Source organism: Perca flavescens, chromosome 21, assembly GCF_004354835.1.
Source record: "Perca flavescens isolate YP-PL-M2 chromosome 21, PFLA_1.0, whole genome shotgun sequence".
Lineage (NCBI taxonomy): Eukaryota > Metazoa > Chordata > Actinopteri > Perciformes > Percidae > Perca > Perca flavescens.
In genome coordinates, this window is record NC_041351.1 from 28,506,712 (window position 1) to 28,532,201 (window position 25,490).

The 25,490-nt window shown below is 39.8% G+C and overlaps 1 protein-coding gene across 7 annotated transcripts in view; it reads right to left on the bottom strand.

Annotated features, from left to right (window-relative positions):
* Window positions 1-4,699: 4,699 nt before the first annotated feature.
* The window catches only part of ryr2a (ryanodine receptor 2a (cardiac)), a 261,766-nt gene continuing 240,975 nt past the window's right edge, over window positions 4,700-25,490 (bottom strand). For 3 of the 7 annotated variants that reach the window (XM_028567569.1, XM_028567566.1, XM_028567568.1), the window contains 11 exons: window positions 25,165-25,296; window positions 24,128-24,170; window positions 22,075-22,208; window positions 21,275-21,335; window positions 20,386-20,532; window positions 18,490-18,624; window positions 13,976-14,132; window positions 10,758-10,822; window positions 10,494-10,594; window positions 10,032-10,083; window positions 4,700-8,231 (listed from right to left, as the gene is read on the bottom strand). In XM_028567569.1, coding sequence (XP_028423370.1) covers window positions 8,136-8,231; window positions 10,032-10,083; window positions 10,494-10,594; window positions 10,758-10,822; window positions 13,976-14,132; window positions 18,490-18,624; window positions 20,386-20,532; window positions 21,275-21,335; window positions 22,075-22,208; window positions 24,128-24,170; window positions 25,165-25,296 — 1,123 coding nt within the window. In that variant the 3' untranslated portion in view covers window positions 4,700-8,135. The remainder of the gene's footprint in view (window positions 8,232-10,031; window positions 10,084-10,493; window positions 10,595-10,757; window positions 10,823-13,975; window positions 14,133-18,489; window positions 18,625-20,385; window positions 20,533-21,274; window positions 21,336-22,074; window positions 22,209-24,127; window positions 24,171-25,164; window positions 25,297-25,490) is intronic. The other 4 variants (XR_003691303.1, XR_003691302.1, XR_003691301.1 and 1 more) reach the window with 4 other exon arrangements.

A 25,490-nucleotide genomic window follows, 5' to 3' on the forward strand; every position in this document is an offset into this window, starting at 1 on the left:
TTCCTCCTCTGACCACTGGTCGAAAAACAAAGAACCGATTTGAAACTATAGGCTCTGGCTCCGAACCAGCACCAGCTCTGCCTTGGTGGTAAAAGGGTATGTGTAAACACACAGCCACACTAGTCAGGTCTGACAAACTGATGCAAAGAAGACGGATTCTAAAGTTTTGTGTTTGATGGAACAAACATGTTAAAATATATGCATCAAAAATATATTTATGCACATTCTTGGTGGATTATTTGTAATGTGAAGAGAGAAACATGTTTACCTCGTGATCATCATGACGAAAGGTAAAAGTTCACCATCTGGTGAACTTTTAAATTCATGGATCTGTTGCTCAAAGTGGACTTCCTGGATCCCAATTCATGTCTTGCCAACACAGCCTCCTGTGCTGTTTCAATGTAGGGCTGAGTTTGGTGTGAATGCCCTCTGAGTGCGGTCATAGCTTTTATTGATAATATGTTTACATGTAGGCAGTTTATTAAAAATGACAACAGTGTGTTTTGAAGCCATGTTCATTTAAGATGTGATGTCACTGGATTTTGTCACACGTATTGAGTCACTTTCACACACACACACAGACACACACACACACACACACACACACACAGATTGCTGGATGGGCAGATGCTTACATTCTTCAGGAGCTCTCCTGACCAAACAAGGCCATATAATTGGCCACTTTTTTTTAGAGTCTGTTGAAACAAGCCAATGGCCTAACTCTCAACAAAACACACACACACACACACACACACTAGAATGAGGAATAAAGTGAAGGTGATCACCAGATATACCATAGTGCTGCTTTTTTGGACTAGGTATTCTTGGTGTCACACTCTGCTGTGCTGGCTGCTCGAATTCCTGCACACAGATATCTCTATGAACACTCTAAATTCCCTTTTTAGACGTGTACCTCCTTACATGAATCTGATGGCAATTCAACATGTCGGTCTCATTGTGAATAAACACCTGAGTCTATAGCTATGACGTTCCACTGCCGGAAATTCCGCCGGACGTCCCTCATTTCGGCTGGATGTCCGTCCCTTTCCTCTTTCTATGTGTTGGTGTTCTAACCTCCGGTGGATTTATGAGGACTATGGTTAACTGCTCCTCAGATCTCTGCAGGGTAAATCCAGACAGCTAGCTAGACTATCTGTCCAATCTGAGTTTTCTGTTGCACGACTAAAACTACTTTTGGACGTACACATGTTCCACCAAAACAAGTTCTTTCCTGAGGCTATTTTGGAGCAGCAGGTAACGTAACCCGATTTGTTCACCACTCAAAGTCAATGCCTAACCCCAACCAATCGAGCTGCTATTGAAGGGCGGGTCTTGCATGGATGTATTAAGAGGGGTCTTGGCGTGGCCATAGTTCAACGCGACAGTTCTGGCCTCCTCCGTCGTCCATTCATTCCTGACAATAAACACCTTGTCGGGCATTAACCTTACATAATAAATTAATTTGAGAAATGTGCGCACAGAAACTCAGACCTTAAGTCTGCATTGAATTCAAGTTATATTCACAGGGTTAATATTTAAACAGTCTATGGGTAATTCCAATTCCAATTGTAGATCTTATTATGGATCACTGCCATGATGGATGAACCGCAAAGATGAAAAATAGGTTACATCGAGTGTGAGCAAGATGTTAGATATACACTAAAAGCCAAGAAAATAAAAATAAAATGGAAAGTGTCAATTAAAGGTGATGAAGCAAAAAATGCAAATGTTTATTTCTTTATTGCCTGTAGCATAAAAATGAAATCTGGTTCAAAGACACTTGTTGAGTGTCTTTAAGTTTAGTAAGAATATTGTTTGTTAAAAGTGAAGACATGAATGTTAAAAACAAATCCTCACAGCAGGGCGCCCGGCTAGCTCAGTTAGTATATATAGAGGTTTACGCCTTGACGCAGAGGGCCCAGGTTAGACTCCGACCTGTGGCCCTTTGCTGCATGTCATTCCCCCTCCCCCCCTCTCTCTCCTTTCATTTCTTCAGCTGTCCTGTCAATAAAGGCCTAAAAATGCCCCCCAAAAAAATCCTCACAGCAAAAGGTCAGAAAAAAGTTATTCATGCTAATCCTCTGCATCTGTTAATCCCTTTATCTTTTTTCTATCTAGTTTGGAGGTAGCTTACGGTTTGAATACAGATCAATCTTTGCTTTTTTATTATTTTAGTACATGGTTCAAATTTATTTATGTGAGCAGCTAGCTCAGCTAAACAAAAAAAAAATAGCAGAAGAAAACCATGTATCTAGAAATCTAGATATCAATATCTAAACAGATATTGTTGTGAACAATGTACTGATTTTCACTGTAACATTTTTTTTCAAAACTTATTTTCATTAGCATTTAACAACATCTTACAATTGCCTAAACAAGTCCAATCTGCAGCTGGGGTCAGCCCTATGTTCCCACAGCCCTATGGTCCCACATTTCTAAGATTTTTCTTAAAATTAGGACCTATGTTAGGGTTAGGGTTACATTCCATCTGTAGTCCATTGCTGCTGGATAATAGGTTGGGTGTAATTGGCTACCAAATTGGGAGAAAGGGGGATACAAAATTATGAAAAAGGAAATGTGGGAACGTACGGCCTAATTTTGGAAAACAATCTTAGAAATGTGGGAACTGTGGATACATGGGCTGTGGGAACATAGGGCCTAACATACCGGTAGCTTTGAATTTTTCCTGATAAAAGATAAGATAAAAATATGCTTGATTATTGCTTTATACATTGGTTATGCAAAATAAGTAAAGGGAAACAGCAAGGCTAAACTGCAGTGCCTGGAATCCAATTTGTACCCAGATTGTCATAGTAGTGATTGTTCATCCACTTCAACCTTTTTATTATTATTCAAATAAACAATTTCCCACATTTAAAAAAATTAAATAAAATAATGAGCCCCAAATGTAATTCAATCCAAGACAATAGCCCCTCATTAAAGCTATTATTACTTGTTGAGACATTGTCAGAGATGAGTTGATCAAACGTGTATGTCATTGTCCATAACATGTTCTTTATGAAAAGTAGCCACAAAGCAGGGATGGACTTCAGGATGTTGAATTAAGAATATTCTACTCTTCACAAGTTAATAAATACAGTTTTATTTTCAAAATCATGCAAATCCATTCATTACTCAGTCCCTCTTTATACATTTATCTCTCAGAAGTAGCAACAGCGTACTCAGATAGTCTACATGATGCTCTTCTGTGTGGCAAACTAAACAGGCCCCCTCTGTGATAAATATGGAAAAACATTTATTTTTACATGAGCAAAATGACCACTTAGTTATGGTAATATTGCCATGAAAATAAAAAGTAAAAAATAGAAACGACATTAGCATGGCATAATGAGCGTGCTGCAATATACATAGCACCCACACTGGTTGATTGCACCTTTGACACTGTGTTATCATACTTACTGTATATAGTAATCTGTGCTAAATATAAATCGCTCATGCATCCTCACTCAACATTAAAGGTGCAATCAGTAAAGATGGCTCTTCAGCAGCCTCTAGAGGCACCATGTCTTTTATGCAAATTCTAGGATAGATTTTCATGTACAGTTCATTTGGACATAATGTCATTTACAGACTGACTCAGGTGAGATAACTATTTACCTTTGAATGCCTCGCTATCTAATCTATGTTTTCACAGTGGGAGTACTGCTCTTATTAGCAAATGTGTGTCATCAGCTGTGGTGAGTTGATATTTGTTGTGTAGCAAAATCCAACAATAGGTAACTAGCAAGTATGGCTAATTGCATCATACTGTAGGTCACTTATTATGGAGACCCAAAATGTTTAATATTTGATAAAACATTATGGAATAAATATAAACATAATAATTAAATTATGCAACACATTTGTTTGCTTATTAATAAAATGTAATTATTCATGGCATCCCATCAGTTTTTATTTCAAAATGTCCTCACCAAATCAAGCTTTATTCCATGTCCGTCAAGACGAGCGAGGGCCAGTTGTGTGATTGGCTGTTGCCTCAGTCTGAATGAGAGGAGAGCCAATCAAACAACTGGCTCTGCCATTGGATTAAATATGAGTTCATAATTATGAACGGAGTTTAAAAAAAATTGTACTGTATTGGGTTATCTCCCAATTTCATGGTTATATCATACATTTTGTCTGTATTTGCTCATATGATTATTTATTATTTATGTTAACTTGTTTAAAATGAAACACTTTGGGTCTTCATAGCTGGTCTAAGAAACATGATCCCAATTTTTCACTATCGAAGTATTTCAGGGTCTGCAGCTCGATTCACCTTTCACACTTCACTAATGGTCCCTTTGCTTTTAGAGAAACCAAACCGAGCGCAGAGTGTATGCCGAGCCCGGGACAGGTACATTCTCAGCAACTTTACTAAACAGGACCTCTACGCGTTTTAGAAATCTGACCGCACACACAGAAGAGTGGCAGGAAATGTCCAGCCAAAGCTGCATCGATGTAAGGATGGCTTTGTGCAAAGAGCCAACAAAATATTTTATATATATATATATATATATATATATATATATTGCACCTTTAAGATTAAGCGGTAAACTAATTAACAGGACCTCAGTTGCATTTCCTTACCATTATTTAAGTAAATAAAATATAGATAAAGACATAGATAATAAATGAATAAATAATTTTATTTTAAAATGAGACAAAGTTAAGCAAGCTTTTATTTGTTTTGCCTTTGTTTGCAATTTACAATGGTCAGTCTCCCGTACACTCCCTGAAGGGCTATTGCTTGAGCTTAAAACCAAATGATAACTAAACAAACATTTGACTTATAGTATATTAAAACAGAGATGATGAAGTGAGAGAAAAGCAGGAGCCACTTTTTTTCTGAGGGATGCACTAGTGGCAAATGACTTGAAGAGGTACAATGAAGCCCACAACACTTAAATACAATAATACAGAAATCTTAATTCATCTTAAATAATCCTATTAAACAATTTATGGGTGACATAGATTTAGTGTCTTTGTTATACTTGTTAATTAATTCCGCATAATAAACATGCAATGGCATTTTTTTTTCTGAGATATTTCTTTTGGAGAACATCGATACAAAAAAGAGCTCGTTGCTGTATTGCATAAGATCATCAATAAATTATCAAACTTCAGATGAACAATCCCTATTTGAATGTTTTTTGAACATTTGCCATTTATTCAATCAACACACACCTTCTATCACCGAAAAATGAATCTGTTGAAAAATAACATAAAATAAATAAAACAATACTGAAATATTAATGATGCTTTAAATGGATCATTTTGTTTCTGATATTATCAGGAAAAAAGTGAGCATTCACTCCAACCCAGTATGATGGATTTCTGTCTCTCGGTGTTGACTCCTATATTGCACGAGAGAGAATGCATACAGTCTGTGTGTCTGCAGCACTGTGTTCCAACACAGAGCTAAGCTAAAACGATGGATCCATCTTTAAATTGATGCTGCAGAAATTGTTCATGCTGTTTTATAACAGCCATCACACACACACTGAGATTGTTCTGCAGGACACTAAACAAGTAGTGTAAACCACACTCAGTTGCCACTTTATTAGGTCCGCCCAGCTCAAAGTAATGCAGTTGAATCTAACAACCAGCAATACATCCGGCTATTGTTTCTGTTTACACTCAGAAGTGTTTCTAATATTTTATCCACCTGTTTATATAAAGATTAGGAGTAGATTATATATTAAAATGCAAAAAAGAAAAAAAAATCAACAGCACCACAAACTGCAGAATCAACACCTCTCTAAAACCCTTCCATCAGATCACAAGGAATTATTGCAGGACTGTTGGATTAGAGTGCATAAGTTTAGCTAGGTGTACCTAAACTGGCAACCGTGAGTGTATATGGAGCCACCCAAAACAATGAAATGCTTTTGGTAAAAGGAAGAAGCCAAGTGGCACTATACAGTACTGTACTCAGCAGAGCTTTGAAGTAAGAGCCTCAACTTTCAGAGGGGATGTAGGTAGCACTAGTGCCACACGCCACCTCTGCTGTCCAACGTTTCCACTCAAGATGTGACTTCATCTGCTGCTGCGGTCATTTTAAACTAAAATCTGACTTTACCAGAACTTTACAAGACAACTTAAAGATCATCTGACAGTACTATGAAACCAAACAGAATTGATTAAATGAAATTGTAACACACCTTTTTGCATTGCATAAAGCTATAAAGCAAGCGCAACTGAAATTTGAAATGATTTCAAATGTTATATTTCTGCACCAAAACTGCTTAAGGCCCAGTGAGACATGCCAGTCATCTTATATTTCCAATAACAAAGTCCTGAGGGCATTTCTCTCTCCGTCCTCCTTCCATCTCTAGTTCTACTTTCCTATAGTGCTCGCATGTGGCGTGTTTCCGTCCTTCATAGACACCCCCTTCACCCAGCTCCAGGTGTTACTCTCAGTCTTTACATTGTATTTATGTGAAGCTCTCTGACATTCCTCTCTTCCTCCAGCTTGCAAAACTCACCCCTGGCTTAGTAAGGCACTGTATCCTCCTGTATGCCCTCCCTCTGCTTTCATCCATACATACATTGATCATCTTCAGCCTGTCCTCCAGCTGTGGCTAATGGGCTGCTCCAGTCTGGCTCATCATTTATCGTAGCTAACAAGCATGTGCTAACTTTGTACGCAGCTATAACATCTTAAACAGACCAATCGCTTTTCTGCTGCTTTGGTATTGCTTTTACATAAAACTACATAATTTGATTAACAAATGTATGGAGCAAGCCCTAACTAAGTAGCATTAATCGATGAATGTAAGTCTAAAGCCCCAGTAGTGACACCTAGAGGCTGCGATGTATCTCACACACAGCGATACTATTGGACAGAACAAACATGCTGACTGTTTAGCTCTTCTTTGAGCCTTGACCAGTAGTGGGACTAAAGGTTTGTCCGGATGGTATCATGTCATGTATGTGTTATGTCATGAGCTCAGTAAATGTCATGGCAATCTGACCAGTAGTTGCCCACATACAGTAGACTGATGTGGCCCAGATTGGACCTCTATCCTAAGGCCATGCTGTAACTGGGGCAAAAGATCAAATAAAAGAAAGAAATAATATTCAGAGTTACCAAACATGTCAATAATGGATTTAACCAGTTTGGGGACATACATTTATTTCTGTAGTCTTTAAAAAAAGATAAAGAAAAAAGATGTAGATAACGTGCAAGCTGATGGAGGATTATGACTTGTTGGCGTCTGTTCTTTGGCTGAGTCACTCAGCTCCACTGGAACAAAATGGACTATTGATCATGTTGCTAGGGATATGAACACTTAGTTAAGGAGCCCTTCACACACAGTGTTGGCATGTACAGGGTGTGGACACAATATTAACATATATAAACTATGTAACATGTATCACAATAAAAAAAAAAAAGATAAATTAAGAGTTAAATCAAATCCTTCACCACCTCTTTGACAGTCTTAACAAAAGCTGACATGTAAGCTTCTCAAAGGTCCGATTATTGCAGAGCGGTGGTGTTGGATTACATCAGGGTTGTAGAGGTGTTCCTTTTTTTGTGTCCGCCCCCTGTACCTACATGCAACGTGCATTGTACACATGAAAAGACGTAAAAATTATCATACTAATGTCTGCTCTTTGTGTATTGATCATTGTACTGAAAGTCTTTCAGGAAGAATGATCTCTTCATTTCCCTTCCACTCACCTCCTCTGTCCGTCTTGTCCTTCCTTTTTCACTTGCTCCGTATTTTTTGCTTCTTACTGTGAATGTAGAATAAGATGAAGCAAAGAAGTCATCATCTGAGCCAAAAAACCTTGACGTGCCACCAGTCACATATTGTACAGCATTTTCTCTGATATTTTCTATGTACAAAGTCAGAGTTAGAAGCATTCCAAACAAAGTGTGCTGGCGAGTTGAGTGTCTGGATGAGGAAGAGCTGGGAGAAAGGCTTGGGGCGGGACCTGGAGGCTGGAGATGTAGTTCCTCCTAGACTGCGAAGTGGAGCCGAATGTAGAAGCCACCTTTCGGTAGAACAGGGACTCCTTAGAGAGCAGTAAGAAAGGTTTGAGGGATAAGCAAAGGGAAGATGGCTGTAGAGGGCCTTGTACAGGTTACAGTATGAAAGGGAAGAGTTTGTTGCTCCGAGAACAGATCAGTTGAGCTGATCCTCGTACTGTTTCCGGAAACAGTCACCAGCAGGGAAAAACTCCCAGCAACGCTCCTGGTACATCTTCCATACGTAAGACTCCTTTAAGACAGACAGATGGGAGCAGGTAGGGAGAAATGACATTATATACAACACATGTGGAGACAGCTCCTGAGGTTAGGAACAGCAGTGTAAGCTTCAAACACTGAGCCACTAAAGGCCTCGGTATGTGTCTAACAAAGTACGACTAGTAGTACAGGCATTGTGCAACATAACACAAAACACAAATTGTAACAGAAACTCTTTCAATTGATTTAGTCTCATAAAAGTCTCCTCTATAACATATAAAAAGTCCAAAGCGATCCAAGTGGTGGAAAGAATTGAAAAATACTGTAATTGGTGGTGCCACAATAAACATTTGGATAATAAACATTTATCAGATTTTCTGTTGCAATTTGTGGGAGATTCACCCATTTTTTCCTGACACAATGCTTGTACTATAGGGCTTAAAGGTCCCATGGCATGAAAATTTCACTAACATTAATATGAGTTCCCCCAGCCTGCCTATGGTCCCCCAGTGGCTAGAAATGGTGATAGGTGTAAACCGAGCCCTGGGTATCCTGCTCTGCCTTTGAGAAAATGAAAGCTCAGATGGGCCGATTTGGAATCTTCTCATTATGAGGTCATAAGGAGCAAGGTTACCTCCCCTTTCTCTGCTTTGCCCGGCCAGAGAATTTGGCCCGCCCATGAGAGAGAGAGAGAAGTCATGGCTTTCAAACAAGCAAAGTGGCAGTTGGTCAAGGCCACACCCCCACCTTCCACCTTGCCCACCCTCTCTCCTCCTCAATAGCTACAGACACAGAAATGGCACATCCTAAGGAAAGCTCATTGTGGGACTGGCTCTAGTGGCTGTAATTCTGCACCAAGGCTGAATTTTGGGAAAGAGACTTCAGATACAGTATTAGGGGACCACTAAGGTCTATATAAAAGAGACTTCAGATACAGTATTAGGGGACCACTAAGGCCTATATAAAAGAGACTTCAGATACAGTATTAGGGGACCACTAAGGTCTATATAAAAGAGACTTCAGATACAGTATTAGGGGACCACTAAGGCCTATATAAAAGAGACTTCAGATACAGTATTAGGGGACCACTAAGGTCTATATAAAAGAGACTTCAGATACAGTATTAGGGGACCACTAAGGTCTATATAAAAGAGACTTCAGATACAGTATTAGGGGACCACTAAGGTCTATATAAAAGAGACTTCAGATACAGTATTAGGGGACCACTAAGGTCTATATAAAAGAGACTTCAGATACAGTATTAGGGGACCACTAAGGTCTATATAAAAGAGACTTCAGATACAGTATTAGGGGACCACTAAGGTCTATATAAAAGAGACTTCAGATACAGTATTAGGGGACCACTAAGGTCTATATAAAAGAGACTTCAGATACAGTATTAGGGGACCACTAAGGTCTATATAAAAGAGACTTCAGATACAGTATTAGGGGACCACTAAGGTCTATATAAAAGAGACTTCAGATACAGTATTAGGGGACCACTAAGGTCTATATAAAAGAGACTTCAGATACAGTATTAGGGGACCACTGAGGCCTATATAAAAGCATCCAAAAAGCAGCACATCATGGGACCTTTAAGTGTTTCTACCTATTCCAAACTCAATGCCAAGGCGAGAAGCCTGCCATCATACAGATTTCACCATTGGAAAGGGGTTTCAGATGCTGTAATAGGATCTGAGAAGCACTTTGTTTAAAGCATACTGAGGCTTTAACGCTGGATCAGAGACACTGGAGGAAAGTTTGAAGCTGGGCTGTACTAACCACATTACAATATCACAGTGATGCATATTTAATGAGACCAAAGGGACATTACCTGGCCTGTGTGCTCTGTTTCATCTTTGTTGATGAGATACATCACAAAGAATCTGAAACACACACACACACATACACATACACACATTAGAAAAAAACATTGACAATATTATCACATATTCACAAACACACATCAGAGCCTGATGTTAAATTAAATCCAACCCTTACTACTTTTGAGTTGCACTATCAACACCGAGCCCAAAGCTCAATAAATAAATAAATTGTGCAAAACAAGAATTCCACAAAAAGCTCCCAGAATCCTGCAGTCACTGAGTACAGGAACCTCAAACAGCTACACTACTGGTTAAATGATTTGTGTGTAATTGCTCCAAAAACTCCCAGTCGTTACAAAGACCCAGGAGAACCTTATTGAGTCTTCTAATCAGGTGTATTGCATAAGACAGGCATAATTGGTTGGCACAAGTACACACATAAAACACACACAAACTCCAGCTGTACTTACAGGTAGTTGGCTAGGTTGTGCTCCTGTAGCGTGTGTGTTTCAAAGCCATGTGGGACTGTGTCAAAGTAGTCGTTACCTATTCCACAGATGAAACATTTGGTCTGGAAGAGAGACATGCAAGAGTTATGGGATTATCATTACACAGAACATCATTGGCTGTCAAATTGCAACCTGTACCTGTACCTGAATGTGAAAATGTGTGTATTTCTTGTCATTCATATGCTGCATAATACTACATTGTTTTGTGCAAGTGTGTCTTTTTACCTCCATGTCTTCTTTCACTTGTTCCTGCTGGTCCCTCAGCTCTCCAAAAGCATCAATAATTAACCCTAGAATGTTCAAATGGAGTACAAGTTAACTAAGTCCACAACCACCGTAAAATAGCACTGGGTCTATATGTTACAGTCTTTATATTACTACTGTAGGCCTGGGTGATATGGACCAAAATCATATCTTGGTGTTTTTCAGCTGAATAGCGATACACGATATATAGCTCAAGAATTTCTACAAAGTGAGCTAAAAGTTCTTTTGTAAGTCAAAGCAACATGTGAGATGCAACCAGCTCTTTTATGTCTCGCTCAAGTCCAGGCGCTGTCTCACCGGCTGATAGAACTAAGGCACTAACTGACGTTCTTTGGTGTATTTGGCGGCCGCACCAACAGAAAATGACCAACGGTCAACACTAGTTCAATGTAACGCAACATCAAACTATATCAATATAAACAGTATCTCATATCTTGTGTGAAAACCTAGCGATATACTGCACGTACCTTAAAAAGTCAATAAACCACCCAGCCCTACATATTACTATCATGAGAATGATCACAGCTTTATTTGGATTTATGTGAAACATAGACAGAATATTAAATGCAGCCTTATTAAAACAATGAAATTCCAAAGCTTAAAATATGAAATGTGAAGCTTGAAATATCATATTTGACAGATGTAAGCTCCAGGTAATCCTGGAACATAAACGACAAAACAAAAAGACAATATAGGCCCAAAATATGTCAGAGCAGAAAAACATGAGGAAATTAATATTAATAATGGCTGCATTCCATTGAGTTGTTTTGGGGCCATTATGCGCACTGGTTCACTGGCCTCAGTAAGTGCAGTCTTGTATAAAGTACTTGAAAGCAATACTTGAGTAAAAGTGCAAGTATCTGACCAGAAAATGACTTTGGTAGAAGTTAAAGTCACCTTTTAGAATAGTACTTGAGTAAAAGTATCTGATACTAACTGTACTTAAGTATCAAAAGTAATTTTCTGATATTATATGTAATTAATTATTAGAAGTAAAAGTTTAAAAAAAACTTTGATTATGAAAATTATTGTGGCTTCCTTATAGTAAAGCATGATATTCATTAACTTGCAATTCAGAAGCAATGATTTGCCAAACTCGCTTTTTTTCCAGTTTAACAAACTTCTTCTGATTTTATTTTGTAGTAGCGAGTAATGAAGATGCTGAGGGGGAAATGTATCGGGTTAAAACTATACATTTTATTCAGGAAATGTAGTGGAGTAAATGTAAAAGTTTGAACTTTGTTACATTACAACACTGAGGAAGTGTAACACAGTCATCATTAATGTTATTACTTTCACCTGTGGCGGCTGTAAAAAGTCCCGTTGCTCGTAGCGGTCATATGATAGCCAGATATTTACCAAATTAGACCAGATCGGAACATATAGTACAAATACACGGCATTCGTCAACCTCAGTGCAGAGCGGCCACGGCGGTTTTGATCTATTCAAAGAACATTCAATGAGCAGTGAAGTATGACGTGAAACAATGCAACCGATCAAGAGAACTGACTAAGGTAAACACTCATCACATTTATAAGTGTCATAATAATGTGCAGACTGCAAAACACCTGCTGATCATTTGTTGTGAATATGTCACATTCCATTCTGTAAAAAACTGAACTAAGCGTCTCTCATCTGTTTTAGGTGGGATCATAAATTTGGATCATAAATTTCAACACTGTTTTCCTTTCGGAAGATCTATCTGCATGAACCCACTTTGAACCAATCCTCCTCTCCTCTGAAGCCTCTTTCTTATCTATCGACTCTCACGGCATCCGAGTGAATGGAGCGATTAGAAAATAATTAGAGAATGTTAGATAAATAGTTAGAAAATGTATGCATCCTCGTGTGTCTCATTAAACCTTTAGAAGATTGTGAACTGAACTCTGCTTCGTGGCACTTTGTTCTGCTTTTCTGCTATCTGGTTATGTATAGTGTCTTTATGTTTATGTCTGGTATTTGGGGGGTGGGAGGAGGATGGGTTTCTCTTTTCTGTATAATGTGAAAACAAATAAAAAACCTTGATTTAAAAAAATTAAAAAAACATTTTACGATACCGGTACCAATACCGTGACTTTGATACCGGTTCCTGAATGATACTTTTTTTCTATACCAATTTTATGAAATCTATTTTAACAAAAAGAAATTATTATAGCACAAATCTTTTTATTTATTTTTCAGCTCCTACTACGTGAGCGTCTCTGTGCATAACGTAGAGTTTTTCCTGTGTGTCTCTACGTCGTGTAACGTTAGACAGCCAATCAGCAACATTATTAGATTTTGGTAGAAGCATGCTGCATGCTGATTGGCTCATTGAAGCTGATGAGATTTACTGCTAAAGGTATTGATTTTGGGTATTGAATGACAAGGCATTTTTTGATACTCGATACTAAGGAGGAAATTCGGTCGGTACCTAAAAAGTATCGAATTCGGTACCCAGCCCTAGCCACCGAGGTCGAGCCAGTAAATGATAGAACATGGACCGCAAAACAGTGGTGATCGGATTGTTTCATAAGATCATTCTAATTGGTATTACTAATTATTGATATAAGCGCCATGCCCAGATAGTGCCAGCATACATTTTTAAAAATGAAAGGCTGTATTACCCTAAAGTATGAATTAAAAATACTTATATTTTAATTAGAGTCATATGGTCAGGGAATAAGTGCACAACAATCCACTCTTATGCAGTTATGAAAAAATATGTTGCTCCACAGAGGCAAACCTCAGTGTGTTTTTTGCAATGACTGAATGGCTTGTTGATTTTTAAAGTGTGTTAAAAAAATCTTTATTTCCATATGCCCTTTATTGATGGTTATGAGGTGACTATGTTTCTGCAAAAAGATGGCCAATGTAGAGGCAAATGTGAGAATTGTTATAAAGGAGCATATTTTGATGTCTTTTAGCTTCCATCTTCCAGCATCAAAGCTCACCGTTCAGCAGCCGACCCAACATAAGTCTCGACTGTCAGGTCATCCTGATGGAGGAACATTCCTCACACAGAAGCCCATTCCATTTGGTCTTTCCACCGACACACATGATCATGAGTGAGTGAGTGTGAGTGTATGTATGTGTGTGTGTGAGTGCATGTGTGTGTGTCCATGTGTGTGTGCATGCATGCGCGTGTGTGTGTGTGTGTGTGTGTGTGTGTGTGTGCGTGCGTGTGCTGGATCTCTCACCCTGGATGATGGCCAGGAGGATGACGATGACAAAGAAGAAGAAGGTGATGTCAAATATGATGCGATAGATCTCATACTCGTCACCCGCTGGGTCCTCAATCTGGTCACCAATCCCTCCACCTGCTCTCACACCGACATACATGTGAAACATGTAGCACTGGGAGAGAGCGGGAGACACACAGGAAGAGGGGGAGGGAGAGAAATGTAACATGCTGGATTTTAAACTAAATTACAGTAATATTTAAAAGGTCAGAGGGACAAAGAAATGGGACAGATTAAAGAACTTATTGATAATTATGTATTTAGCCTCAGTAAAAGATAAAAAAGAAGGAAAATAGGGTCTCTTATAGTCAGCAGCTATTCATCTGTGCAGTTATACTCTTCTAATCCAGTCATTACTTTGGAAAAGCTCATGATGTCAAAAAGCCAAAACTAATAAATCACTCCTGAAAATACCTGAACCAAAGTGGTATGACTCACAAATTGAAAATGCTTCTGTTCTGTGTGTGTTTACACAAAGAACATTTGTAGTATGACCATCATAATTTCAGCAACAAAGTACCAAAACGATAATCACTTTAAAATCAAGGTAAAAGAAAGAATGAGTCTGTGTTCATTGGAAACCTGGGAAGAGAGAGAAAGACTTGAAAAGGTGTATGTAAAGTGAACAAGATGCAGAGAAGAACCGAGCTAAAGGAGAGAGAGAGAGAGGGAGGGAAGAAGATGGGTAAACCCCAGTACTGAGAGAAAAATGAAGGCTAAGAGAGGAACAAGTGAACAGAAAAGAAGCGATCAGCTCAGATCATCTCATCCTGCTGTAAGTGTTATTGTAAGGGATTTATTCATATAAAGAGAGGAGAGGAAAGAGCAAAAACCTGCCAGGGGCAGTGGCCCTTCATCGGTCTATCTCCTTTTCCCACTAAGCCCCTGTCACCCCTCTGTAGACCAGTAGAACTGCCACCCGTGGCCCCTTAATAGGAAACAGCAGAGCTCTATGGAATGCTATGGGTGACTGACTATAGGGGATTAGAGTGTGTCCTAAAATTTCCGGTTGAGAGAAGGCCCCCTCCCACCCCCCAGAAAACACACACCATAGAGCCCTTATATAGTATTTCTTTCAGATGACTTGGCAGCAGGGAACAGCCTCATCACAGCAGTAATTCATTGTGTCTTTACCCGTTTCCTCCCACCACCACAGACAAGACTTGATTTATATGACATGTTAAGACTTCCTACCCAATTATACCTTTTAGGCTAATGCCAACCTTGCGCCGAATGACTTTTCATTCGATTCCACCATCGCAGACTAATTTCCAATATCGGAATGAAATCCTGAGAGCCTAGCTAGAGTCTCCGCGCTCCCCTCGTCTCCATCGTCTGGTGTAAGGTGGTCATAAAACTCCGTCCCAGTCAGTCTTTATTCCCGTCTCGACGTTCTGACAAGATCAAACATGTTTGATATTATTTTAAGTTTTGAGTCTTGGTAGTGAAGTTAAATCATGTGACCATTGTCAGGAACCAATAGGTGCGCTCCCACAGCAACAAACAGGAAGAACCAAACTGGCTGGAGCCGGTTTTATTTATGGTTGATATGGCGCCATGCTAAGCTAAACGCTAAAAAGGGAAAGTTGCTGGGACGCCTCTAGCTCACCCAGTAGTGTGCGCCCAATGTAGGCTGAGGCCTTGGCAGCGGCCCAGGTTCGAATCCGACCCGTGGCCCTTTGCTGCATGTCGTCCCTCCTCTCACTCCCCTTTCTTGTCTTCAAGCTATCCTTTCGATTAAAGGCCATAAAAAGATATATCAAAAAATTATCTTTAAAAAATGTTTAAAAAGAGGGAAAGTTGCTGATTTTCAACCCTTCTGAAGTGAGTCATCCAACAGGAGTCTTACCGGCAGATTTATACAGACCTCCCGGTCATCTGCATGTACGGCAGAAGAGAAAATTGGAAATTTTTCAAAACAAATGTAGTTGTAATCTTGCAATGTGTGACCCTGCAAGATCCCCAGTCTTTACATATGATGACAGTCTTTAACGTTAGATGTGAGATGATTGTCTTTAGATGTGAGCTGGTCTCAGACTTTAGTCTTTTCAAAGTCTGTTCAGAGTCTTCTAGTGTATGGTAGGCATGAGATGCATTAAAACCCAGACCTTAGTGTAAATGTAAAGAGTTACATCACCAAAGTTTAAAAACACACAATACATGCTTTCACTGTTACTATCGCATGGCCTGTGGCATCAAGTGAACTTCAGTATCACTTTCCTGTACCACAGAGCTGGTTCATGTTTAACCAGGATCAATCACAATGGTAGCTTATGTATGTTGCTACTGTAGCCAACCTGCTCCGGCATCGTAAAACTGGTGTCCTGTTTTGATTTTAAATTCCAGATCCCATTATCCAGGGTCATCACTGTAACTGTACCCTGAGAGCCTTAAATTGAACTTGCATTATGATATCACCCCAGATTGGTTGCATAAAATTCATTATTCTTATCCTATTCCTAAAAAGCTAACAGATGCCTGGAAAAGAAACTGACAGAAATGAGCATGTAATCTTCAGCAGCTCAGCTGAACTGCATACAGAGCCTGAGGGTGAACAACGTCAGACTAAAAGCTCTGACCCATGACTTTCTGTCCATAAATGGAGCTGGACCCTCTTACAGACAGACTCCTTAAGGATACTTCCTAATTTCAATGAGACAGGCTTTACTGACATTAGCAGCCAGAACAGCAGTGAAGAGATACTGTAGCAAGTGGGACCATGCATACATAACAATACTGCAGGTGACCAAATAAAGACATTTTAACAAAAGTAATGTGCAGATTTTAGTTTCAGATAATTTGCTTGAAAAGTTACCAGAAATGACACCAACCCACCCTTGATCCCCATCCGTCATTAATTTCAAGCTCATTCGTTAAATGTTAACCTCATCTCTACTCTCATGTTACATCAGGTATTTGTTCCTGTCCCCATGTCAAATGTTGTTATTATGCTCACAGTGAACACAGACCAACAAAGTTATGCCGTTATGCCAGGGGTTCCACTAGGGGGGCGCGGCCCCCCCTGTTATAACTCCGGGCCGCCTCATAGGGAAGGGAACTAGAGACCTGTGTGGGACTGTTTTCTTAATCCCGCTGCTGCCCCCTCCCGGTGGATTTCTGACCATTACCGCCCACTCCCCCAGGTTGTGTGTTCTGCTCCCGCCCGTTCCGGCAGCGTGTGTGTTGGGTCCCGCCCGAACCGCAAACACTGAACCGCTTGATTGTCAATAAATTGACTAGTTATTTTACTGTGTGGTAATAAATATGTCGGTAATAAGTAGCGAAATTACGTTCTAGTGCATAATTACATTTATACAAGTGTAGTCTTGCATTGCCAGACTTTCCTCCACAGCACTGCGGAGGAGGGTCTGGCTAGTCCACACAGCATTCTGGGATGGGAGAAAAACGTGCTCTGGTTTATTGGCATTTCTTTAAACCAATCACGATCGTCTTGGGCGGCGCGAAGCGCAGGACGGAGCCACGGTGCCTCTGCACCTCAGGAAGGAACTTGTTTTGGTGTTTATTTTTGGACCGCACCGACAAGAAAACATCTACTAGCATAAGTGTAGACAGAGCTGTGTAACATTGTAACCAAATATATAATATAAATATAAATATATCTGAGCCATTGTAACCAAGTCAACTGTATTTATTGTTCTACAGTAAAGCACAACAGGTTAAGAATGTGTCTGACTGCACTACAGCATCTTAAAGCTTTACACTTATCACCCTATATTTAATGCTGGTCTCTAGACTTTATCCTTGCACTATTGGACTTATCTGCACTACCACCATGACACACACTCTCATAGAGCACCTTTCCATGCAGACTGAATCACAGGGTCAGTCCCTGCCCTGTCACTGCAAGCGTCTCATGCTTACACATCCCTTAGTACATTCATGTGGATTTTTTATTTAGTATATTTTCTTTTATTGTCCATTTGTTATTTTATCATCCTGTTTATGATGTATGTGTATGCTGTGTGTGATGTCTTTAAGCTACTGGGACCTTGAATTAAGATTATTAATTATTTATTAAGATATTAATAAAGAAAGTATGTATGTATGTATGTATGTATGTGTGTGTATGTGTGTGTATGTATGTATGTATGTATGTATCTATCTATCTATCTATCTATCTATTAGGGGTGTGACGAGATCTTGTACGAGATCTCGCGAGATTAAAACGTGACGAGATTTCTCGTCGAGGTGAAAAGTTGTCTCGTGAGGCGATGTGATGTCAGCGTGATGGAGCGTGGAATTACTATTGAAGATCCCCCTGCCACTTTTAAATCATTTGTGTGGCAACATTTTGGTTTTCCTGCGGAAATAATAAACGGCGAAAGAGTGACAGACAAGACGAATGTTGCCACACAAATCTCGTCTTGTTCTCGTGAACCCAATCTTGTGATGTGTCTCGTCGAGTAAGCGTCTCGTCACACCCCTACTATCTATCTATCTATCATACTCACTGTCAACATGTCGTCACACTTCATGTCTGGCAGTTCTCCATCTTCACTCTTGTTGTAGAACTTCCTGAAGAAGTTGAAGGCCACTACAGTGTAGAGGTACACCACCACTGCTAACAGGCCGACTGTTAACACCAGCTGGAAGACAGAAGAAGAGACCAGGCTGCATGACAGTCTAGATACACAGAAAATATCAGTCGTCATTTTGATATACTTTAAGAGAAACGTGACACGGTCTGTAAAATACTGCATGAAATGCTATGTCTAATGGTTGATCGGTATATCAGGACCCATGTATTATTTCTGTGTTGGTGTCATTTTGGGTAGTTCAAAACCCCCTATTACTATACTATACTATACTAGAATGGTGTCTGTAACAAGCACACAGTTCACCACTTTCCTTGGTGAAGTTTTGATTACATATGCCTGGAAGTACTGCAAAGACATTATATTTGATCCGCAATCATTTTAATCAAATGTATACTGCTTTTAGTTTTTTTTTTATGGAGAATCGTTGAATGCTTCAATTAAGCTAATTTACCTTGAACTAACATGGTGCATAAAATTGACAAGCTTCACATGTCAGCTGCAACATCTTCCATATTTAATTTGGCTCATGGTTTGTTAAGATACATTTAAATGTTGCTCGTTTTGGCAGAGATATTGGTATGCATGCTTATCACAAAATATGAGAACAATATAGTAGAAGTAGTATAGTACATATAAAACTGGCAACATTTTCACAATTTCACATTTGTATGATTGGAATATATTTATGTAACATTCTTTCTACAGTTTGTTCAACTCGACCTGAGGGAATCCAGTACAGAGTGAAAAACCCATTCCAGCCTCTGGTCTTTATTGGACTCTCTTATTGGAACATGAGATAAGGAACGAACGATTTATTTGTTACTATGTATTACTATGGTTGGGTAACAAACTCTGTACTTTTTTGGGTACCGACCGAATAACGTCGGTACTACCGAGGACCGATTCACGTTAAATCAAACGTGAAAGTTTCGGTACCCGAGAGCGCATAAGCGTGAGCATATCTGTCCTCTCTGTATGTTGACAGAGAGCAGAGCTCCGACACACACACACACACACACACACACACACACACACACACACACACACACACACACCCAGAGCTGTGCTGCGGATGGATCAAAACAACGTTGACTTTGTTAAAGTGCCAGTGGGTCACGACAATGTCGGTAAAGCGGTTGCAAGTGTCGTTACACTTTTCAAAACTCCACGCAGACAGCGTATTTAACGGCGAGGAGAAAGCTGTCACGGTATGGTTAATGTTAGACTTCCTCTGTGACAGACAGGCACCACTGTGTTCACTATGCCCTATTGACGGACTGACAGGCTGAGGTTGTAGGGCAAGGCAATTTTATTCCTATAGCACATTTTAAGGCAATTCAAAAAACTTTACATAAAACATTAAAAAGCAGTTTAAAAGAGATAGAAAATAAAAACAGTCTAAAATAGAATAAGATACAAATACAAGAACAAAAGATACAGTGCAGTGTAAGAAATTAATAATTATTAGATAGTTTGTAGGGACGGGTTTTGGAGGGTTTTGTGTGGCGTGTAAAATGTTCTAAATAAATAACAAAATGTTCTAAGCAAATAGGATAAATAGGTTTGGAATTATTTTTACAACCAACATTTATTTTTGTTATTGCAGAGGGAATGTACCATAAAAAGGTACCATTGGGTACCGGAACCAAATTCAAGGTACCGGTATCGGTACTGTACCGGGAAAAAAAGTAAACGGTACCCAATCCTATGCATTACACACAGTAGTGGCAGGTAGGTGTTTGGGTACAAGCGTGCAAATGCAGTTGTATTTCTGTTGACTGTAGTGGAGGATGTACAGTAGCTGTTTACCTGTTTTCCATTGTGTGTGACTGAGGACAGGATGGTACGGAGAGTCTTGAAGCCCATGGCGATGTCGAGCAGATGGGCAGCAAAGAAGAAGTTGTTATAGTGACCTAGGATGGACATGGTCATGTACCAGGCCAGATACAGGAAGGACTGCAGGGAGTGACGGAGAGAGAGGTTAGTCAAGCTAGTGACTAATACAGATACGTATGGACAACTGTGGATATCAATGTACACTTTATGGCTTTATTTGCAGGTTAATGTCTCAATTCATGAAAATGTCATATGAAGTGACTTTTAATGACCCCAGAATTAGACATTAACTGGACCATATCTTCTCATAATAACAGTGAGACAGATAACATGTAGTAAGCCCTGCACTGAGTAGATATTAACTATATTTTTGAATACATTACTGTTATATTTTCTTAAAATGTTTTACAAGATGTCCTTTGTGCATGTTTGGAATAATTACATAATAATTGTTTTTAAATAATAAAGAAGCAGTTTCAAGATTTGGGGATTTTAGAATGTGTTGTTGTCCACGCATACATACTTCACTAAATATTCCCATTTCTGCTAGAAAGCACACCAGTAATAGCTGAATCCTTATTCAATAAGTCAGTGTAAGACAATATAGCATAATGTAGCAATAGTGTGGTTAATTTGAATCAAAATTCAGAAAATGTCGGCAAAGATGGCAAATTATGCCACAGTTTTACATTTTATCATCATGCACAAACAGCATTTATGGATTTTATTTGCATTAACACCCATGGAAATACTGTAGACATCATAATATTTAAATTCTTAAATTTGAAAATAAGAAACCCTGTTATTTGTGAAGGGGAAATTCACCACGATAGACCCAGATGATGAATCACTACATACTCACATTGTCTGTGAATACAACGCCCAGCTTCCAGATCTGGTACTTGACATCGATGGAGTTCAGCCTGATAACAGAGGGAGAAGAGGCTCACAGAGGACCATCGTGTCTGATACCATGTGACCAGAGGAGCTTTCAGGGTGAAAAAGTCCTGCTAGTGAAACCTGATACCATCAACTCCCATTCCAATTTCAAGTGTGTCCAGATCAGCTGGTGGGAACAATTCATACCAACGAAACCAAGGAAAAACAAATCTATCTGTCAGCATTTCATTTTTGTCTATCTGGTATTCTGCCTCCGCACGCTGCTTTGGAACAACAAAATTACTTTTAACCTGAACAGCATAAAAAACCCTGCCTTTTTTTTATCATATAAAGGAAATCATTTTAAAATACAGATGTGAATGTGCTTTGACTGGGTCTGAGTCTGTCCTGGTCAGTATATGATAACTATGGCCAGCCCGCCACAGACTGCTATGGATATTGTTAACATTACTGAACAAGTTATGCTTAGTACATCACCTTCCATGTTTTTTTATCTTCTGTGATTTTAATGCCCTAATAGAGGCACTCTCTAAATTAAATTGGTAGTTTAATGCATGCAGATGGATTATTGCCACAATAAAATACAGCGTCATGTGTATAGAAACTTATTAAAATGAATGAAATCTAGGTGGTAATAAAGTTATTTGTTAAATAGCTAATTTATTAAAATCAAGTAGTGTACAGTTAAGTATCAATAGATATTTGTCTCCACACACTCACCCACACACCCACCCCCCCCACCCACACACACAGAATACTCACACAGCCGCCAGTGAGCTGTCTCTCCTGGGCTTTCTCTTTTTGTGAGAGTCGCTGAAGTCCAGAGCAGCCTTGTCCATTCCCAGCAGCTCACTGATGCGGTCATGGCCGTAGAACTCTCCGTATTTATCCATCACCTGAGGAAGAGCAGAACCCCTTGAAGAAACACTTTCCAGTAGAACAACATCTCACATAGATTCAAATAAATTGTATTTTTTCTTAAACTGCCAGCACCACACCGTGATATACTAGAGCCACCGGGAGCTACAGACTCCCATGATTCAGCCTGATTAATCTTCAATTGAACCTTCCCAGAACTACAGGAGGAATGTGGGACCAAGCCTTGGTTGATACAATATCAAAACAAACTGTCTATACAGACATAGAAGGGCTACCCTGTTTATTTTGAACCGTTTTGATGTCTGGGAGTTAAAACCTGGTTTGTGAAGTCAGGACTTTCTAACCTGCATTAGCCAAATTAGTCATTGGTCAAAACTGTGAAAAGACCCAAATGCTGCTTCTGTGGGTTCACTGCACAGCTGATCAAATAATGTGTATACATAACATGTCTGACATTACTGTACAGACAGAGAAAAGAGAGATGAGCGATAGAGACTGGGTGTGTGAGAGACAGGAGTAAAGCTTGATTTATGGTTCTGCTTTGAATCTACGCCGACAGTACGCATAGTTACCGACCCTACGCCATACCCTACGCCGTAGCCCGACGTGCACCTCCCCAGAAATGTAACTACACGTCGCAGCGAGGCAGACTGCAACAACTCTGACTGGTCTGCTCCTGGCTTGGAAACATCGCATTCCCCCCCCCTACTCATTTCCTTCTCCATAACAAAAAATTAGATCGAGGAGAGGGTTATTTTCTGACCGTGGTAGGAGGGCACAGGGGAAACTCTTTGTTTCTCCGTCTCCACCGCCGGAGGCGGTACTCGCTCCAAAGCTAATCCCTGTTACTCGCTCACTCGCTCTACCACACACTCCCCCACGCACACACACACACACACATACCAGCTCTGCTATTCTCTTCAAGATCTACGCCAGATTGACGCAGACACACCAGGCACAAGTATAAATCCTCACAACGGCGTAGGCCACTTACGTTGGCTATGGCGTAGACTGTGCGTAGATCCTCCGTCCAACCATAAATCAGCCTTTAGAGCATGTCTGTGAGACAGAAAGCTTAACGTGGCACATAGCTCCCTCTGTCCAGATAAACTTAATATCATGTAGTGGTGTAGTGCGTGATGTGCAATTATTTTGTAATCTGGTATGTTGCGCCTCACATTGTGGTTGTTCAGCTGTGTGGACATGAGAAAGGAGCCAGGGTTTGAACTTCTCTCCCAAGCTCTCTTTTTTTCTTTCTTGACAACTATTTCTGTCATTTTTTAAGTGAACAATCGAGTGCTGTGCTTGCTGGAAGACGTTCAACACTATGAAAGTCTACCAGGGAGGCTGTCTAAAAACGTGCACCATTTTTTAATGGTCTCCCCCCCTCTTTATGATCACCGGCTTTTGCAGCCCGGGTCACGTATAAACGCTTTGCTTTCCGACCTAGTTCAACAACACGTTGTGCGAACCACATTACTAAGACCTACTCACAGTCAGTATGTGCCTCATCACGGCAGGGTTTTGTAAAAATAGAAGGATAATAAACTTTTAGTTTCAGTTTGCAGCGCTGATGATGTCAGACTCAGCCCTCAGAATGATTGATCTAACCATTAATCAATCAATCCATCAATCTTAATTTGTTCTTCACACTCCTGTTTATTGAGGAATATTTTATTTCACGCTCACTGACAGTCAAACACCAATCACTGTGGAAATGAAAAAGTTCGAAAAAGAAACATGATGTCATCCCTAGCAACGCGGTCAACTCTGCTCCTTCTCTTAGCTTAGGAGTTCTCTTTCTTTCTTTAGTAAAATATCTCTCAGCAGCTTTGTGAATAGCTCTTCAACCTCTTAACTTTAGGAGGACTCCTGGTGGCAAGATAAGATCTTTTGACACTATGGCCCCAGGTCTAATAAAAACAGTGACACCTACCTTCCTCTTCACAAACTTATCCCAGTAGTTATTGGGGAACGATCTGAAAATCAGAGGACACAAGGCTCATGAGTCCCATAAAGGCTGTAATATTATAAAGAACTGCAACGACAATAACAGAAACGTTTAAACCACTTCTCAGGTTTTCCCTCTCAGTTCTTCACACACGCCCAGGTTATTGCCACTTGTCTTTTCAGTGGATGTTTTTTCATGATTAACACTTTTTATTTGTTTTTGAAACAACATAAAAAACATTTTACAATATGAACAACATACCCCCCCACCCTTGTCATCACCACTCACTTAGACAAAATTTAAGAAAAAATGACATAATACCCATAACATTCAAGACAATATAATTAAATAATAACCAAATGGCCAATAAACTGTAAACCAAATAAACATATGTATATGTGAATAAATCATAAGCACATTGTTTACGTCTCTCCCCAGCACAAAGCTTCTTAGGAGTCCTCCAGAAAGTTCAGCTACTTTCTCCATTTTCTAGTCTAGACATCCAATCTGGCAAACTGTTTATGTGACATTTTTTCAAACGCCACCACCCAGCCCTCTCACAAGCCCACTCATTAAACTAGTCTGGACCCAGCTTCTTATGTGCTGATCCATCCCTCTTAGGATTGACCCATCTCCCAGAACAAATCATCTCGGGCTGAATGGAACCTGGGTCCCTGCAGTCTGATATAGTTTATCATGTATCCCGGCCCAAAACTCCTGGACCTTATCACAGGAGATGAAGTAATTGGCCGTCCTCGGTCTTACTTTTCCAACAATTTGGTGTGTCTTTCAGACCAATTCTAAACTATCTGGAGGGAGTCCAATAGAAGTGAGGCATAATCTTGAACTGAGTGAGGCGTTTTTCAATGGATGTTGTAGCATATACTGTATAACACAAACTAGAAGTTCACAAATACACACTCTTATATACACACACACACACACACACACACACACACACACACACACACACACACACACACACACACACACACACACACACACACACAGGGTCTACTCACTGTGTGTTGATTACCAGTCTGTCCCACTGTCCTTTGATGTCATCCTCAGATGGTTGTTCTGTGATATAAAGGCCATCAAATTCCAGCTTCCTAGCCACCTCCTTTTCACGCTTAAAGATCACCAGTGGCACCACACACACACACACACACACACACACACACACACACACACACACACACACACACACACACACACACACACACACACACACAGTAATTAATAATGAGTGTTACTTGATTTCAGAAAAGTCAAATCCTTGTGTTGGAACTATCTGAGAAAATGATTAAATGACTGACTGAAATGATGTTAGGATTTAACTAATAAA